Source organism: Rhincodon typus, chromosome 29, assembly GCF_021869965.1.
Source record: "Rhincodon typus isolate 14 chromosome 29, sRhiTyp1.1, whole genome shotgun sequence".
NCBI lineage: Eukaryota > Metazoa > Chordata > Chondrichthyes > Orectolobiformes > Rhincodontidae > Rhincodon > Rhincodon typus.
The window spans coordinates 5,473,042-5,488,069 of record NC_063360.1 but is presented as its reverse complement, the minus strand read 5'-3'; the positions used below and the strand labels follow the sequence as shown (position 1 = coordinate 5,488,069).

The following is a 15,028-nucleotide window of genomic DNA, read 5'->3' as shown; positions in this document are numbered from 1 at the left end:
GTGAATCTGTGGAACTCAATGCTGCAGAGGGCTGTGGAGGCCAAGTCATTGGGAGTCTTTAAGACAGAAATAGATAAGTTCTTGATTAGTAGGGGAATCAAGGATCACACGGAGAAGGCAGGAGAATGGAGTTGAGAATCATATCATCCATGGTCGAATGATGGAGCAGACTCAGTGGACTGAATGGCCTAATTCTGCTCCTATATCTTATGGTCTTATAAAGCAATCGTCCCCTTGAGGGCAGGAATGCCACTGTAAAGTAGTTGGCTCATTGTCCTAATTGTCCACATTTGCAAATACCATGTCCTTCACCCTCAAATCCAGCTCCTCTCAGGCCTGTCTGCCTCAACTCAGCCCTACCCTGACTTCTTCCACATTGTCATCATCAGCACTGGCTCTTTCATCACTTGTGACCAACTCCTTTCCTTTCACATCCAAGCAGACAGGTAACTTGTCCATCTCCCACTCTTCTAAGAACCAATCTAATCATGGAGCTTGGTTGTGCAGGGCGCAGCAGACAATTTCTATTCTAGAGTCCCTTTCCAGAGAGCACAAGATTGTGCTTTGAGCAGTCCAGGCTACAGAGGTAGTGGTGAGGCCAGAACTAGAGTATTGTATGCAGTTCTGGTCTCAGTATAGGAAGGACATAATTACTCGAGACAGAGTGCAGAGAAGATTTACCAGAACGTTGCCAGGGCTGTTGAATTGGAGCCATGACGAGAGATTAGAGAGGTTGGGATTGTTTTCCTTGGACTAGGAAAGGCTGAGGGGTGACATGATTGAGCTATTCAAAATTGTGGGGGTTAGGGACAGAACAGACAGGAGGAACGTATTTCCCTTGGCAGAGACTTCAAAAACCAGGGGTCATAGTTTCATGCTAAGTGCAGAACAATTAGAGGGGATGTGAAGAAACATGTTTTTTACGCAGAGGGTGATGGGTGTCTGAGTCAGTGGTGGAGGCAGAGACCCTAAACCCCTTCAGAAAGTACCTGCCTCTGAACCTTATGTGCTCTAAGCTAAAGGGCTATGGGCTGTGTGCAGGAAGATGGGATTAGAAAGGGCATCTGCGTGTCTGGGTTGGCATGGACAAGATGGGCCAAATGGCCCCGTTCTGCGCCATATCATTTCTACAATTCTATTTCTATGGTTCTAAGTGTATCTTCAGAAGACCATTGTTTGTTCACCGATGGTCAAAGTGGATGTAAGGGCAGCATTGTAGCATTGTGTAAGCATCGACCTGAGGGCTGTGCACTGTAGTCATTTAGCCATGCCATCTATGGGTAACCCTTGTCACCCACAAGCCACCTCTGGAGATGCTGTGAGGAAATGAATGTTCGAGGAATCTGAGAGCCAGCGCAGAATGTGAGTGATATGACACCTCCTGGGTGTGGAAATGGTTGCCTGTGGTTACAAGGCTGGATAATGAGGGGGAGCAAAGCGTCTTCCTGTTCAGGAATCTAGCTGGATGATGCCATGGAGTTGCGAGCACCACATGCATTCAGTCAATGGCTGTTTATACTGAAGAGAATTCCAGTCTGTCGCATTTCCAGCAATGGTGCAAATCTGGTTATAGAGTGAACTGGATAAATTGTATTGTTTCCCTGTAAAGGGCATTTCTGAAATCACCCTTGTACTCCCAAGTCACTGGTTGGGAGGTGCCACACACATATCCAATTGAGGTTAGAAAGAAGCTGGTTATTAGGAAACTTTGATTACAAAGTGCTGCCTCCCAATCCACATGGCTAAAGATGGCTTGGATGAGGTAGCAGATGTAGGTAATGGCTTCTCCACTCATCTAAAGATTTCTCCAGCACTGCCTTTCACTCATCTTCAGGTAGCTGCAATGCCTTTAGTGCATGCTCATTGTGGTACACTGTTCAACAGCGTGGATTCTCCTGTCAGGCACTGCTTTCTCATACACTGCTTCAGCTCCCTGAGCCTCGTGTCACTGATTTTGCTGTCACTGGGCAAACCTTGTTCTTCCTCCCCATCCTTCCTGACCTGAGCAATGCCGGTCTGGCTACTGGGGTTATGTTGGTCAAATGTCCGCTTCAGTGTACCTGAGCTGAGAGGAAAGGCTAGGAATGAGAAGTTTGCTTTCTATTTGGGATCTTGACCCAGTCCTTACCAATTAGGCTGCTTATAGTTGGATGAAGGTTGGCCTATAGCAGTCTCTACATGGTAAAGTGGCCTGTTGAATATTCCCATACTGCACCATGTGGAGTAGGAAAATCGAGTAGCTAACAGGAAGCAGAAAGCAGGCTTCAATGGGTCTTTTTTAGGTTGGCAAGATGTGATGGATGCAATGCCACAAGGATCAACTGCATTTAGAATTTTACAGTTTGCGAAAAGTAAAAATAAAATTTATACCGTTGGATGAAGTGACAGAAGATATGGTTGCTTAATTTCCTGATGACACAAAAATAGGAGCGAACATAAGTTGTGAGACGGTTAAATGATAAATAACATGAATATATATATATATACAGGTGAAATGCGTGTACAATGACGTGGGGGTAAATGTGAATAAAGTAAGAATAAACCAGAAGGTTGGTATTTAAATGGTGAGAGTTGCAGAGCTCTGAGATGCAGAGTGACCTGGGAAATCTACATGTTTCTCATTTTTCCCTGACAAGATTGCAGCCATGAATGGAATTCCAGCAGGCTAGAGTGTTAATGAATATTCACGGATGCTAATGACTGCAAAAGATTTTCCCAACGATCGGGAGCGGGAAAGCCAAATGGTTCTGATAACTTTATACCAAAACTGTAACCCACGGACAAGAAACTACAGAACTGTATCTGTCCTAATTCAGTTCCCCATCTTCTTGGCCATTCATCCAGCCTTCCCTCAGCTCCAGGTAAGTCAGGGAGATTCTACGCAGCATCTTAGTTACCAGCATCCTATTAAAGCTATTGGACTCTGCTCCCTCCTGGTACAATCTGCTGAGTATTCCCAAATCATTATTCTACCGTACCACCTTGGTTTTTCTCTTTAGCATGGTAAAATAATCCTTGATTAAACCCTCTGTCTAAGTGTGGGTCTGTCCCCATTCAGCTTTTCAAGTAGAAGACCTATCTGGCATCAACCATCAAAACTGGCACCTTCACCATGGAGTTCAGTTTGCCAACTTCCAGCAAAAATCGTAGGGATCATTTATAAAATATTGTCAATTATAGAATATCAGAGATAAGAGAGGGTCCCTTGACCAGGACAGAGAGTGAGGAGGCAGGGCAGTAAGTCATGTGTTGGAAATCTCCATGATTACATCCAACAGATTTGGAAACCAATTGCACCCACCTTAAACAATAATTTTATTTAAATGACCAAGCTTCACAGACTGATGAGTAATGATCTTTAATGTACTGCAACAACAATTTACATTTATATGGCAGACTTCAATGTAAGAAAAACCCCTTTAAAGGACACTGCTATGATGTTATTATCCATAAAATGCTCAAATGGAAGTACAGTATTGAAGTGCATGCAGTTTACACATTATATTGATCCTAATCAACAAATTCTTGTTCCTACCAAAAACAGAGAAATGTTTATCTATATTTTAACTTAATATTTGTAATTAATCCTCCAGAAACAACAATAACAAAGATCAATGGAGACAAATAGCATCAACGTTAATCTTTAAATTCAGCAGCTTCAGTCAGTCATCATTTTGATTCTTGTTGTTGAACTTTTAGCCAGCCTCAGCTGATCAATCACACCTCAGGATAAACGGCACTTGTAGCAATTCCACAGTTGTTATCCATATCCTTAGCCATGTGAACATATCCTTCATTGCCCCAATTTGCTCCCCAGCTAAAATTTTAAAAACAACGTTGTATCAAGTCCGGGTAAAGCACATCAGTTTTTCTTTTCATTAATTCATAGGACATGGACTTCAAAGGCTGGGCCAGCATTTATGGCGAGTCCCTAACTGCCCTGGAAAAGGTGATGGGGAGCTGCCTTCCTGCAGTCCTTGAGATATAGGGACATCCGCAGGGCTGTTAGGAAGGGATATTCTGTGAAATAGGAAGTTTTGCTGATGATTACAAACACAAGAGATCGAACACTAATAGGCAATGAAAAAATAGCCTCTGTAGAAAGGGAACCAACTTCTCAAAATAAAACTGAGCCAGACTGAAGGTTGCACTGTGAATTCAGCAACTGTTTCACAGATAAATCCTTCTCCCAATAGCGATCCCTATATTTTCCACCAGGAAGGACCAAATAGTTGAACCTCAATCAGAATTTGCAATAGAGGAAAATATAATAAGATGGTTATGACATTTTTCTTATTAATTTCATGTTAACAGCACTGACTACAAGAGCCATATGTCCAAAACTTCTGTCCAATGTTAATCAATGGCCTGAGGGTGAGGATTTTAAGTTTTAAATGTCCCTCTTACAGAGCAATCGATGGCAGTAGGGAAGTATGTTGAATTAAGACAATTGTCCCATTTGCACTGTTACAAAAGCCCACAGATGTTTCACTCCCCAAGACTGACACCCAGTCAATGCTGTAAATGGTGCTGAGATTAGAAAATTAGAATGGCCCTGACTCCTGTAAACTGTCTGCTCAAGCATATGGGTAAGTGGGTGGGTAGAATTTCTGCTCTCATACAAGGGATAGTGTGGTGACTCAGTGTTTAGCACTGCTGCCTCACAGCACCAGGGAGCCAGGTTCAATCCTGGCCTTGGGTGACTGTCTGTGTAGAGTTTGCACATTCTCCCTGCGTCTGTATGGGCTTTTGCCAGGTGATCTGGCTTCGTTCCATAGTCACAAAGATGTGCAGGTTAGGTGTATTAGCCATGCTAAATTTCTCAGTAGTGTTCAGGGATGTGCAGTCCAGGAGGATTAGCCATGGGAAATGCAGGGATGGGTCTGGGTGGGATACTCTTCAGGGGATCAGTACAGGCTTGATGGGCCAAACTATAGGGATTATGTGAAGATCCACCTCAGTTATCTGTAGAATAACTGCTCCCAGCATTTACAACACCCCTTGCATCTTCAGGAAAAAATTAAAAAGAGAGTAAACATTCCAAATGGTTAAGGTCAAAGGGTGCCATAAAAGGAAGGGGTGATTGGTACCCTAAATGTATTTTGCTAGGTTTTGTTAAAGTTAATTGAAAACCTACAGTAATGTACTTCGGTATTTTGATTTAAACTTGGAGATTGAATTGAAAGACATTGAAACTACAGGCTCTCTGAGACACATACCTGTTTTTAACAATCCAATATGACTTCTGATTTTTAGTCCCATATCCAACTGCCAACACTTCATGGTCAAGATTGACAGAGCTGCAACGGGGCTCATAAAATATACCTGGAATGAAAGAAACATTTGTACCTGTTAGTTCGGAATTGAAGTGCAGAAATCCCAGAATCACCGAAGTATTAAGCACTGAAGAAGCCCATCATCTCTGAACCAGTTCTTCAAACGAGCCTTATCTGCCAAGTTGCTGCTTTTTACCTCATTTCTTTGTGAAGTAGTTCTGTCCAAATATTTATCTCTTGCATTCTTCAAGGAGTCAATTGAACTTACCTCCACTACACTTCCAGAACATTCCATACACTAACTACTCACTGTATAAAAAATCTGCTTCTCACACTATTTTTGTCCCTTTCATAAACCATATTAAATATACGCCCTGTTGTTCTGACCCTTTCAGTAGCACAGTTTCAGAGAATCTTCATTGTACGATGGGAGAATTATTTAAATATCATGGCAACTAAGAACAACTTTAAATAGCCATAAATCCCAAAAAAATGGTTGGTGCTGAAATTTGTTTAATAGCTCAGGCGTTCTCTGGTGACAAATACTATTTGCACCATTCCCCAATAATCTATTATTCTCCATTTGCTAAATATTCAAAGCACAATGCTCAATCTTGTTTCTTAATGTGCTACAAGACAATAGTCATTGAATACTAAAATATTAAACAAGTTAATTACAATTAATTGTCAATTTCATCATGTCTGAACTTTTTAAAGTTCACTCAAAAATTGTTTCAACCATTAATAGTTTTGTTACATTGCGTACGTTAATTATAAACCCAGCTCTTACCTGATTTGTATAACATGAAGGATCTATGCTCGGCATCTATAGAAACAGATATTGGTCCAACTGTGGCCACTGCTGCAGCTAAATCTGCTTCAGAATTTTTTGGAATAATTGTGACACCTTTGCAAGTGGCAACAATATCATCTCTATTGGATTTACAATCCCCATCCTGAAGCCAAGAGATTGGAGAAAGCAGAGACAAAGGTTTACACAATACAAAACCGATAGAATTATTAGCAATCAAGAAAAGCCAGAAAATCAACTGTGTCCCTCAGTGTTAAATCATAGAATCCCTACAGTGTGGAAGCAGGCCATTTGGCCCATCGAGTCCACACCGACCCTCCGAACAGCACCTCACCCAGACCCACCCCCCTAACCTACCCTATCCCCTGTCCCTGTAATCATGTATTTCCCATGGATAGCTCACCTAGCCTGAACACCCCCAAACACTATGGGCAATTTAGCACAACCAATCTACCTAATCTGCATGTCTTTAGATTCTTTTAGTTCATGTACTTTTCATGACTGTTTTTAGTTGCTTGGTGAACATATTTCAATGGTTTTCAATTGAAACATAGTTCCCAAACCTTTCTATTAATGTAAAAACGTCAATTGTTTTTCCTTCCTGCACTTACAAATTTTAGTTTGTGTTCCTCATATTTACCTTCCCCACAGTGAACACATTTTTACGGGTCATTTTCCTTCAAACACATTTGGCACAGGTACACGCCATTTGGCCCAGCTAGTCCATGCTCCATTCAAGCCTCCTCCTATTTTCCCTCATCTGAATCTCTCTGTTCCTTTTTCCCTCAAGTGCTTTGTCAATCCTCCTCTGAAACACATCGACACTATTAGCTCTAACAGCTCTATGTGCTGATGAGTTCTGCATTCTCAGCACTCTTTGGATAAAGAATTTTCTTCTGAATTTCTCTATTGAGTTTCTTAGTGACTGCTTCATACTGATGGTCTCTAGATATGCTTGTTTTCTACACAGGAAACCTTCTCTTGTCTACCATATATTAGCATTACCTTTCATCAATATAAAGATCTCGACCTCAGCCTTCTGTTTGAAAAGAAAGAAGACCACCATGAGTAATCATGCATTCCTGCTATCAGCATTATAAATGTTCTCTGCACCCTGCCCAGTGCCTTTACACCCTTTCAATATGCTCCAACAGTTCTCTAAGCTCTTAACTTTCTTCACTTTTTCTTTCAGTTGATTAATTCAAATAAACCCTGTTCACCTACACTGTAGACCTTATCTACCCTTTGTGTAATGCTGTTGTTTTGCTATCACATCTTCCCCACCCATCACTGTACCATCACTCTATCAAACCTGACTAAACTCATCAAGGGAGTCACGTGGGGTTCCAAGATGGAGCAAGTTGAAATAAATTCTTGAACTTTGCTGGGGTGGGGTTAATGATGAATTACCACCATTCACTGCCATTACCCCTCAGAAACAGAACCGCTGATGCGGCTTGTCAGACTTGCAAAGAATTGGAAATCCTGAACCATGGTCTGTCGCTCAGGACTCCAACACAGGAAATAGTTTTTACAACACTTCCCAGAGCCAGTATTGTTCAAATCAGCGAGGACTTCTTTTTATTGTTAGAAACCCATTTAAAGCTTTCTGAAGAAGGGTCTAGGCCCGAAACATCAGCTTTCCTGCTCCTCTGATGCTGCTTGGCCTGCTGTGTTCATCCAGCTCTACACCTTGTTATCTCAGATTCTCCAGCATCTACTATCTCTAAAGCTACATCTTGTCCAATTTAGTGCAACTGAATCCAAATGACGAATAAAACATGATGAAGATCAGGACTGGACTGAAAAAGTAATTTTCTATTCATGAATTGTTGCTCAATGATGAATTAGCAAATTTTATAAAAAATTAATTTTTTTTGCCTTTTTAAATCTTCACCCCATGTATGTGTCCCGGTATTTTATTGGTTCTATGTAAAAACGTTTGTATGTTTTTCTTTTGCAGCTCTTTGCTTCCTGCTGTGTGCCTGTGAAAATCCTGTAATGATAGGTGACATTGTACCAGCTCCTCACTGAGGAACACTGCCATTGGTTGCTGTACCTCAGCACAAAAATTGGGAACTCTCATCAAATAGACTTCAAAATAGTCTCTTCATTATGACAGACATGAGCAACTTAAAGACTTTCCAAAGTGATAAATAGACTCAGAGGTTCTGTACCTATTGGATAGTGGTTGAGGGAGTAAGAGGATGAGGAATTATGGAGAAGCGATAAAGGGGTATGAGTGGGGTGAGAAAAGTCAAGGTTCATGGGAGGGTAATGGGGACAGAGGATGAGACTTAAAGAGGTCTCACATTCCTTTTGAGAACTGGCCAGATGTCCCAGTGATTTTTGTTTAACCTGGATACTTCAGCATCCATCCACCTCCATCTCCACTCAGTCCTGGAGTGGATGCAGTGATCTCAACGTGAGCCTTTCGCTGTTGCCCCATCATGAAAATAGTGTGGCATCAGGCAGGAGGTGGGATCATGACAACAGAAAATGGTCCAACTCCCAAATCCCAGTCCAAGTTGGAAATCCAGCCTAGCGAGTCCTGTCCACCACAGCATTGGATAGGATGGTCATTAACAGAGGGAATCACACTATTGGAGGAGACCATTTTCCTCTGCACTTACATGATCTCGGTGTGCAAGGGGGTGGGCTTAAAACTCTGCAATGATTCTTTTAATCGTTAATGGGATGTGGGTGTCACTGGCCAGGCCAACATTTATTATCTAGCCCCAACTGCCCTGGAAAAGGTGATGATGAGCTGCCTTCTTGAACCACTGCAGTTCCGTGGGTATAGGAACACCCACAGTGCTGTTAGGGAGAGTTCCAGATTTTTACGGAGTGACAGTGAAGAAACAGTGATAAATTTCCAAGTCTGGATGGTATGTGAGTTGGCAACAAACTTGGTGTTCCCATGTCACTGTCCTTCTAAATTATAGAGTTCACAGGTTGGGAAGGTGCCTGAGTGAGTTTTGTTGAGTTATTGCCATCTATGATACATATTGCTGCACTGTGCATCAGGGTTGAAGGTTAAACGTGGTTAATAGATTGCCAATCAAACAGATCACTTTGTCCTGGATGGTGTCAAATTTCTTGAGTGCTGTTGGAGCTGCACCCATCCAGGCAAGTTTTCCATCACACTGCTGACTTAATTGAACCTGGTATTTGTTGGACAGGATTTGTGGGGGGACAAGGTGAATTTTTCAGCACAGAATTTGTAGCCTCTGATGTGTTCTTGTAGGTGGTCCTGTTCAGTTTCTGCTCAATGGTAACTCCCAGGATGTCGGCCGTGGGGAATTCAGTGATGGCAATGTCATTGAACATCAGGGGGCAATGGTTAGCTCCTCTCTTGTATATGGTCATTGCTTGTCGTGTTGTGTGGAGCAAATGGTGCTTGCCATTTATCAGTCCCGTCTGAATGTTGTCCATGTCTTGCTACATTTGGACATGGACTGTTTCAGTATTGAAGGAGTCACAAATGTTGCTGATTATTTTGAAATCAGTGAACATCCCGACTTATGATGATAGAGGGTAGGTCAACAATGAAGCAGCTGATGATGTTTGCGCCTAGGAGACCATAAGGAACTCTTGCATTGGTGCTCTGGGGCTGAGATTTCTAACAATTGCAGTCATACTCCTTTGTGCTAGATCTGTAGCATATCTCTACCAGGAACTAGCCAATCTATCAGAGAAGAATTTAAACAAACAGACCCAAAAATGGATACAAATACTTCCTCATTTAACAAATACAAAAATTCCAAAAGCATTAAACAAAGAAAGGAAGTTACCTTTGCTGTGTAGGGGTAAGATTCTTCTGAATTAATACCATTTTCTTTAATAAATAGGAGGGCCTGCACTTTACATCCACCATTGCAGCCTCTGTTTCCCACAGATCGGGTACAATCCATCAGGTACTGCTCACTCAGGGAAATGAGCTTTCCTGTTTTATTGAAAACTTGCCCTTCAAGTACTCCAGTAGTACTGAAAGCCCAGCACGACCCACACTGCCCCTAACATAAAAAGAATCACAGGGAGCAGTGTTTGTGATAATTTATTGCACCGAGAAAACTCAACTAAAAGTCAATAGCCATATTTTCACTTCATCTAAAATCAGATCAGCTGTCTGTTATCCATTTCTTCTTTCATTCATAATGATTTTCTACCTCACATATATTTAGGCTGAGGCTTCTGAACTTTAAAACTTGAATGCTTGATGGAAATTCTTTTGTGCATCACCCCTGCGCTTACTGAGCTACATCAATTTTAAAATTTGCTTTCCTTTTCCCTCAAGGACCCCATCCTTTCTCATCTCTATAACCTCCACCGATCCTTAGCCCTCCCACCTGTTTACCTTTATTCTTTCAGATGTGGGTAACAAAGCCAGCATGTGTTATCCTTCCCTAAAGTGAGCAGTTTGCTACTCCATTTTAGAGGGCGATTAAGAGTTACTATAGGTCTGGAGTCACATGTAGGCCATGCCTGAACAGAACAATAGGTTTCCTTCTCTAAAGAATATTATTCAACCAGATGGATTCTTACAACACAAGATGATGTTCATGGCCACCATTACAAAGAATATATTTTAAATTTCAGATTCATTAATTAGATTTAAATCCACTAGCTGTCATAATCACAGTTATAGAATCATACAGCACAGAAACAGACCCTTCAGTCCAACCAGTTCATGCCGAACATAATCCCAAACTAAACTAGTCCCACCTGCCTGCTTCTGGCCCATATCCCTCCGAACCTTTCCTATTCATGTGCTTATCCAAACGTCTTTTAAACATTGTAATTGTACCCATATCCACCATTTCCTCTGGAAGTTCATTCCACACGTGAACCACCCTGTGTGTAAAAAATTTGCCCCTCATGTCGTTTTCAAATCTCTCTCCTCTCACCTTAAAAAAGTGTCCCCAGTCTTCAAATCCCCTGCCCTAAGGAACAAACACTTACCATTAACCCTATCTATAATCCTCATGATTTTATTAACCTCTATAAGGTCACCTCTCAACTTCCTATGCTCTGGTGAAAAAAGTCCCAGCCTATCCAGCCTTTCTTTATAACTCAAACCTTCCATACCTGGCAACATCCTGGTAAATCCCCAAGATTATTAACCAGGATTGCTGTCCCAACAGCATCACTATGATGCCAACAGTTCTGCCGCCTGAAAGAGCTCCAATTTTATTGTTGATACTTAGTGACTGTGCCTTTAGCTTCCAAGCCCATATCTTTGGGATTCCTGCTTTCAGTCTGACCTGGAGGCCAGAGACATGGCTGCCAGATGACATGGATTGGAACCACAATCTTGAAGAGTATAGGAATGACAGAAAAGTATGCAAAGGTGGAGGATAATTAATTTCGGTATCAGCACAATAGAGAGAGATAGCCTAAGTTCTAGAAACTGATATAGGAAAACAGTTTGGTAAGTAACGAGAAAAGATTAAGGGAAGAAGTCATTTGTGGGAATGGTGTTAAGGCCTAAAAATAATGAATAGTAAGGTAGGGCATAAAGGAAGAAACAACGAGACCTTGACAGAAAGGCACAATGATACTCATGAGAGATTTTAATCTACATATTGACTGGAGAAGTTGGATGGGCAAAGGTTGCCTAGATGAGGAGACTATACAATGTATCCAGGACAGTTTCTCAGAAGTATATCCTGGAATCATCCAAAGAACAGGTTATAGAAGATCTGGTATTCTGCAATGAGCTAAGATTAGTTAATTAACTCATAGTGAAGGTGCCCGTAGATAGTAGAAACAACAACATGATTGCATTTATATTCAGTTTCAAGGAGAGATGATTTGATCTGAGACTTTTTTAAAAAATAATAAATATGAGCAATTATAAAGGCATGAAAGCAGAACTGGCTAAAGTGAATTGGCAAATTAGGCTAGAGGATAAGTCAATAGAGGTGCAGTGGCAGTCATTTAAGGGGCTATTTCACAAGCTACAGAAGAGATACATTCCAACAAGTGAGAAAAATTCCAAAGGACAAACCCACCATCTAATATAAGTACAAATGGTAAAGATAGTATCTAACTTAAGGAGCAATCGTACAGTTGGGCAATGACTCGTAAGAGATTTGAACAGAATTTTTCAAAAACAACGAATGACCAACCAAACATAAAGAAGGGAAAATAGAGCACGAGAGAAAGCTTGCTAAAGATATAGAGATAGATTGTAAGAGTTTCTATGAATATTTAAAGAAAGAAGGCATGGTAACTCAGTGGTTAGCACTGCTGCCTCACAGCGCTAGGGACCCGGGTTCAATTCCAACCTCAGGTGACTGTCTGTGTGGAGTTTGCACATTCTCCCCGTGTCTGTGTGTGTTTCCTCCGGGTGTTCTGGTTTCCTTCCACAATCCAAAGGTGTGCAGGCTAGGTGGATTGGCCATATGAAATGATGAGTTATGGGGATTGGGTGGGACGCTCTTCAGAGGGTTGGTTTGGACTTGATGGGTTAAATGGATTGTATCTGCACAATATATTTTCTATGAAACAAAGAATTAATTTACATTTTACATTGGTTCTCATAAGATACATTGCTTCAATCTTTACTGTAGAAGCATCCCAGAAGGAATGCGACATCAGGAAGTGGAATGGGTGGGGAACTCAGGGAAGTTGCAGGGGTACTGAGTAAATTATTTGAGCATGACAAGTGCCCAGGATCTGATGGACTTTATCCTAAGGTCTCAAGGAAGTAGTTAGTGAGATGTTGATGTGCTGATTTTAATTTTCCAAACCTCCCTTGATTCAGGGCTGCTCCCATTAGATTGGATGATAATGAATTCAAAAAGGCAGGGTGACTGAAAGCGGAAACAACAGCTTGACATCTTGTCATAAGGAAATGTTAGAATTCACTATTAAAAATAAACAAGACACTTGAATAAGTTCAAGGTTATTACGGAGAGTCAACATGGTTTTATGAAAGGGAAATCATGTTTGACCAATCTATTGGTGCTGTTTGAGGAGGTAACACTAGCTGTGGATAAAGGGGAACTAGTAGATAGACTGTACTTAGATCCCCAGAAGGCATTTGATAAGATGCCCCATTAAAGGTTATTGCTAAAAATAAAAGTTCATGCTGGAGGGTGGCATGGATAGTAAATTATGTGGATAACAGGAGGTAGAAATTTGATGAAAATGGGTCTTTTTCAAGTTGGAAAGATGTAATGAGTGGTACACCATAGGGATTAATACTGGGCCCTTACCTTTTTACAAATTATATAATGACTTTGTTGAAGGGCCAGAGGATATAATTGCCAAATTTGCTGATAACACAAAGATAAATAGAAAACTAATTAGGCTGAAAAATGATTGGAGATATGCAGTGATGTAGAGTTGCAGTTAGAATCAGATCGGCCATGAGAGATAGCAGATCAGGCTCAAAGGGCCGAACAGCGTACTCTGTTTCTTGTTTGTGTGTAAGTTGTGAAAAGAGCACAAGGAAATTACAAAAGGATATAGATAGGTTAACTGATTGAGCAAGTTACTGGAAAATGATGTATAATTTAGGAAAATTGAAATTGTCTATTTTGGTAAGAAACATAAAAAGGCTATTAAAAAGTCTTAAAACTGAGGTGCAAAGAAATGTCTTCTCCCACAGGGTAGTAATTGTCTGGAATTCTCTATCCCTGAGATATATGGAGGCCTGAATAAATCATTGAAGGAGTAAGTAGGTCAATTTTTGAAATATTGAGGAGTTGAGAGCTATGAGGAGCTGGCATGAAAGAGGAGTTGAGCCCTAGGGCAGGTCAGCCATGATCTTATAGAATAGCTGGGTAGGCTTGAGGGCTGAATGGCCTTCTCCTGCTCTTATGTTCTTATGAAATGTTTGAGGGACTCAGCTTGTATCTGCTGGAGCTTCAAAGAGTAAGGGGGGTGAATGAAACATATGACATGCTGATTGGTCCTAACGGGTGTGGAAAGGATGTTTCCTCTCGTAGGACAATCTAGAACAAGGGATTACTGTTTAAAATTCAGCGGTTGCCCATTTATTACAGAGACAAGGTGAAATTTCTTCTCTCAAAGGGTCATAAGTCTTCGGAGCTCTGTTCCAGAAAGGTGGTGAGTCATTGAATAATTTTAAGGCAGAGATCGACAGACTCTTATTATGCAAGGGGTTGGGAAGTTAATAGTGGTAAGTGGGACTATGGATTTAAGATTACAATCTGGGCAACTATGATCTTACTGGATGATGGTGCCAGCCCATAGAGCTGAATGGCCTCCTCTAGCTCCTGATTCAGACATTCATATATATGTATTAATCTCTTTACTTCCCTCTCTGTCTTTAAGTTGATCTTTAAAACCTACTGCTTTGATTACATTTTTAGTCAGTTGACCTTAAATCTCCTTCTGTGACTCAGTGTCAAACTATGTGTGATATCACACCAGTTGAAGCTCATTGGGATCTTTTACTCTGTCAAGGGCACTCTGTAAATGCTAATGTAATGGAACATGAATATCCTACTGCTTGATAGGCCTCTAAGAACCAAGTACTAAGCACAGAAAGATCAGACAGTTCCCCAAAACTTCATACATTAGTAATCACTGGTAGGAGTAAACTGTACCTGGTCCTTCACTGGAGTAACATAACCTTTAGGACGCCAGTCAACAGCCAGAGGCAGTTCAACATTCTTGTTTGCTGTAAACACTTTGAATGTAAAGTTCCCAGATTCCTTTTTGCTGAATTTATTCAAATACTGTTTAAATTCCTCAGCAGTCTGCAAAATCAAGAAACCGGAGATTTATTTATCATGATGTTTAATGGGGTTCAATGCAATACACAGTAAATCTATGTGCGTTTCAATAAAGAAATAATACAGTGTGAGTTGGAGGAACACAGCAGGCCAGGCAGCATCTGAGGAGCAGGAAAGTTGACGTTTTGGGTTGGGACCTGAAGAAGGGTCCCGACCCGAAATGTCAACTT

At 41.1% G+C, this 15,028-nt stretch overlaps 1 protein-coding gene across 1 annotated transcript in view; it reads right to left on the bottom strand.

Moving 5' to 3' along the window:
- Positions 1 to 3,717: 3,717 nt before the first annotated feature.
- LOC109930150 (procathepsin L-like) overlaps positions 3,718 to 15,028 on the bottom strand; it is a 17,205-nt gene continuing 5,894 nt past the window's right edge. The window contains exons 3-7 of the mRNA XM_020529689.2: positions 14,670 to 14,822; positions 9,882 to 10,103; positions 6,067 to 6,232; positions 5,220 to 5,325; positions 3,718 to 3,817 (exon numbers count right to left, since the gene is read on the bottom strand). Coding sequence (XP_020385278.2) covers positions 3,718 to 3,817; positions 5,220 to 5,325; positions 6,067 to 6,232; positions 9,882 to 10,103; positions 14,670 to 14,822 — 747 coding nt within the window. The remainder of the gene's footprint in view (positions 3,818 to 5,219; positions 5,326 to 6,066; positions 6,233 to 9,881; positions 10,104 to 14,669; positions 14,823 to 15,028) is intronic.